Here is a 4,381-nt window from a genome sequence, read left to right on the forward strand (position 1 = left end):
AATATTTCAGTAGGTATTGAAAATTATTCTTTTGATGATTAATGTAGGATTAGAGAGTCAATTCAATTAAATATTGGATTTTACATTTATATTTCTCGTAACACTATTATTTATTAATTTAAGTGGTATTTTGCTTACTACCAGGTGAGATTACAGTCAAGGGCTAACTTGTATCAGAATAAAATAAAATAAAAAACCTATGTAAGTATTTTGTGTCGCTACGCGTCACACGCGTATATTCATGTTACGCACACAAGCATACGAATTTGTCTTCATTTTTTGAAAATACTGTTATATGAACTTTGCACGTCCGGACAGTTTTTTCTGGAGAATACTTTGTCCGTAAACTAACAAGACAAACTTTTCTAGCTATTTAGATTTTAGAATAAAGTTCGTATTTAGAATATAGAATTTCAAACAGATGCTAAAAGAAAATTAACGAAATAAAAAATTCAGAAATACTTTCATAGGAACATGGGTACATAGAAACAGCGACCTCTGTTATCAAACTGGATTACAATTTCGCCCCTGAAGGCTGAAAGGTTCAGACAGCTGCACAGATTGTATGCGTTGTCTACATCACTGCTAAATTGGATCGGACTCCCGCAAGAGAATACGTAACGAATATACTCGTAATGCAATACAATACAGCCTTTACCATAGGGACAAATCCTACAGATTTTCTTTGTATTTGGTCTATGAGACAATTGCTAACATTGACAAAATACGCAGCTCCTTAAAAACATTTATAATCAAAAGTTGCCCAATGTTCAACATCCCTGAAAAAAATTTAGTAGGTAATTCTGATTTTAAAAATAAAATTTTTATAGTAACTACCTACTACCCGTGCGCGATAAGTTGAGACTCGCCTGGAATGCAACCCTCCGCCCGCTTGCCCTGTAACTTCCCCTCAAGCTCCGGTGTTGTACTGTAGACAACGCCATTTTTTGTCTCGTACTTGCTTACGTCACGCAACGACGACGCGTTCCGATTTTTGTCTACAGTACAACCACGCGTCTGTGGAGTCACCGCCCCCCAGGTCTCAACTTATTGCGCACGAGTAGTACAGATCGCGCGGCGAGAGTTTGGCTTTGACCTTCGGGTGGAGGGGATTACTGCGCATGGGTACTGTCACGCACACAATACTTTTCCTTTTTTATGTACCAGGTTGGATATTTGAGTGGGTCAAAATTCATGTACAGTGGTAATAATGCTAGAAAATAATACGAAATAGATAAACTTCTTCATTTATTAAAACTATTGATAGTTATTTTACTTATATAAAATGTTTATTTCCTTTTAAAGTTTACAGAGACAGCGATGAAAATTCTAAATAATTGTTTTTTAATAAAATTATTTATTCCAAGATACATGTAAAATTGGTACATACAAACAAAAGAAAACTTAAAATAATTATTAAATACAAAAGTTAACATTAAAAAAAAGTCTTAGCAGCAGTGCTATTCAGATTCTGAATCAGTTAAAGGTTTAACGCCTTCTATGAAATCACCGCATGGTCCAGTGGTGCTGCCGCGACACGAAATTGTGCAACGTCTTTTGCTTGTTGAGGGTCCGGGTTCAGGGCTTCCTCGGTTGCAGTTGTCATCATCATCATCTTCATAACCATCATCAGAATCATCGTCTTCGGAATTATCATCGACGCGAATTATAAATTGCTCGGTAAGTAAATCAACTACATGGTCACTCTTGACGTACTCTTCTTCTATATCTTTTACCTTTTTACATATTTTTCCCCATTCCTGGGCACCCATTAAGGATACTTTTTCTTTGATAAGTTTGGTACATTCTTGTAAATTCCATTTAACATTTTTGCTAGCTACATATTGTTTAATAGTAGCCCATGCCATTTCTATGGGGTTGAGGTCTGGATGGTAAGGCGGTAATCTCAATATGCTATGGTTTGCTTCTGCTAAAATTTGATCTATTGAAAAAGTTTTAAATCTTTCTTTATTAGCTTTTATCAAGTTGTACAATTGTGGCTTGAGCATTGTTGAATCATATTGTATGCCTTTATCAGTTAGCCAATTCTGCATATCGGCTTTTTTGGTATTGGAGGACGGTGCTAAATCCCATTGTTTATTGTGGTATGAAGCGTTGTCGACAACCACTACAGAATTGGGTGGTAGGTTGGGAATTAATTGTGTCCTAAGCCATTTTTCATAATTCTCGTAATTCATGTTGTCGTGATAGTCCCCTGTTTTGGTGCCGGCTTTAAAAGTTAATAAAGCATTTGGTATAAACCCAGCTTCAGATCCTGCGTGGACTATCACGACTCGTTGTCCTTTAGAAATGGGTTTTTTTAGTCCTTCCGTAGGGCCATCGCTCCAGGCTTTGGTTGTTGAGTGCGATGAATCTACGTAGGATTCATCTGTGTAAACAATGGGTCTTCCTTCTTGTCGATATTTTCTTATTTTACTTAAATATTCAATGCGTTGTAATCGGATATTCGATGTTTCTATTAGTAATTTACGGTTGTTTTCTGTTTTTTTCCAGCGAAATCCTAACTCCTTTATAATTACACGAAGACTTGTTTCTGACCCTTTAAAGTTTATATCTTCCTCAAGTTTCTTTTTTAGTTTCCCAATGGTGGGAAGTTCATTATTCGTCTTGTGAAAATTGTGTATACATCTTTTTATAATACCTTGGTCAAAATTATCAATATTCGTAACTGGTTTAGCTCTGGGACGTTTTTTTCCAGGTGTTCTGAAAGTAATTAGCAAATCGGAACTCTTGGCTTGATTTGCGATATTTTTTACAGTTCCAATTGAAGTCTTAGTGGCCTCCGATGTCCGTTTTTGAATTTTAGCTAATTTACTGACTACACAATTTAATTTAGAAACAGTTTCCGTTTTCATTACCTGCATAGTCTGTATAGTTTGGTTATTCTCCGACTGACTGAGTAAAGAAGCAACTTCCTCAATCTGACTTCGAATTTGCTTCAATGAATCGACACATTCGTCAGCTTCTTTCTTTAAAAAGCAATTCACGTCATATATCATTTTCCGTGCTTGCCTTTTTAAAACAATGTTTTTTTTACGCATTTTCAAATCACTTTTTAATATTTAACAAAAAAAACTTAACTGACAAACTTAAACAAACAAACTCAACAAATAATAACAATCGACAACAATAAACAATTAACGAAAATAGCAATTCACTTGTGAACGTGATTGTACAACACGAGTGCGCGGTACGTCGTATCGATGCGAGAGGCAGGGAACGACTGGAGCAGTGGAGCGCCAATCAGAGCACCGCGTGCGCCTACACACCCGCCCCGCACCCCACTAATTGCCCGTTGATACCCAATTTCTGATTTCTGCGCAATAACGGTCAAAGCCAAACTCTCGCCGCGCGTACTGTAAGTAGGTATAAAGTTTCATCAAAGTTCAATCTATACTAATCTAAATATATAAAACGAAAAGGTGGCTGACCGACTGACTGACCGACTGATCTATCAACGCACACGTCAAACTACGGGAGAGTTACAGAAACGCAGCATAAAATGTTTCGCTTTCAAAATTGGGCATGCCAACAAAATTATAATTGCAGGCACAACATAATAATAAAAAAATTACAAATTACAAGTACTTAGTCAAAAAAATGCGTATTATTAAGAGCTTATTACATTTTAAACATAAGCAAGTTTATTGATTCGTAATGAAAAAAAACACTCTATTAGGTATATAGAGTTGCCAGGCGTTCGGATAAAGCCGGACATAGGTAGGCTTGCGTGTCCGGCCAAATAAACGGTGACCGGCTTGTCAGGCTTTTGTTGGGCTTTTTACATTTCACAAACGACCGCGGCCGAGCGCATGCGGGTCGACTGTCGGTCGCTCCCGCAGGCGGCAGTGCCGCCTGACAACAAGATTTATGACAATAATAAAAAAGCTTGATTTTACATACAATTTTTTTGTCGTACCTATTAATACTAAGACACAAAATCCTCAATAATGTAGAGTGTCCGGCCTTTCTACCCAAATGTCCGGCCAAACTGGCTGGTCTGTCCGGCTATTAGGTTTAACGACCTGGCGACCCTAGGTATATATCAGAAGATAATGATCTTAAGCAAATAAAAATTCGAATATTCGCAGACGATTTGTTTGGTAGCAACGCAAGTAGGTACAGGTGGTTCTTCGTATATCGTATTACACATATTGTGCCAAGTTTTCCGGTCGGAACTCAGCAGCACGCCCATAGAACCATCCAGTATTCTAAATCATTAATTGCCCTCAGACATTCAATATCTCTTGGCGGTTGAAAAAAAACGGTGAAATGCGAGTTAGGCTCGTGCATCGAGGGTTCTGTAATTAATAAATCTGTGGTGTCTGGTATCTGGTATGCACATGATAAGTTCAATAAT

The 4,381-nt window shown here is 37.3% G+C and overlaps 1 protein-coding gene across 1 annotated transcript; it reads right to left on the bottom strand.

Moving 5' to 3' along the window:
• Window positions 1-1,079: 1,079 nt before the first annotated feature.
• On the bottom strand, window positions 1,080-3,371 carry LOC138402955 (uncharacterized). The gene has a single exon (XM_069501676.1). It carries the CDS (start codon window positions 3,060-3,062, stop codon window positions 1,461-1,463), a length of 1,602 nt encoding a protein of 533 aa, XP_069357777.1. The 5' UTR covers window positions 3,063-3,371; the 3' UTR covers window positions 1,080-1,460.
• Between the last annotated feature and the right edge of the window lie 1,010 nt (window positions 3,372-4,381).

The sequence above is a fragment of the Maniola hyperantus genome, chromosome 11 (genome assembly GCF_902806685.2).
Source record: "Maniola hyperantus chromosome 11, iAphHyp1.2, whole genome shotgun sequence".
Lineage (NCBI taxonomy): Eukaryota > Metazoa > Arthropoda > Insecta > Lepidoptera > Nymphalidae > Maniola > Maniola hyperantus.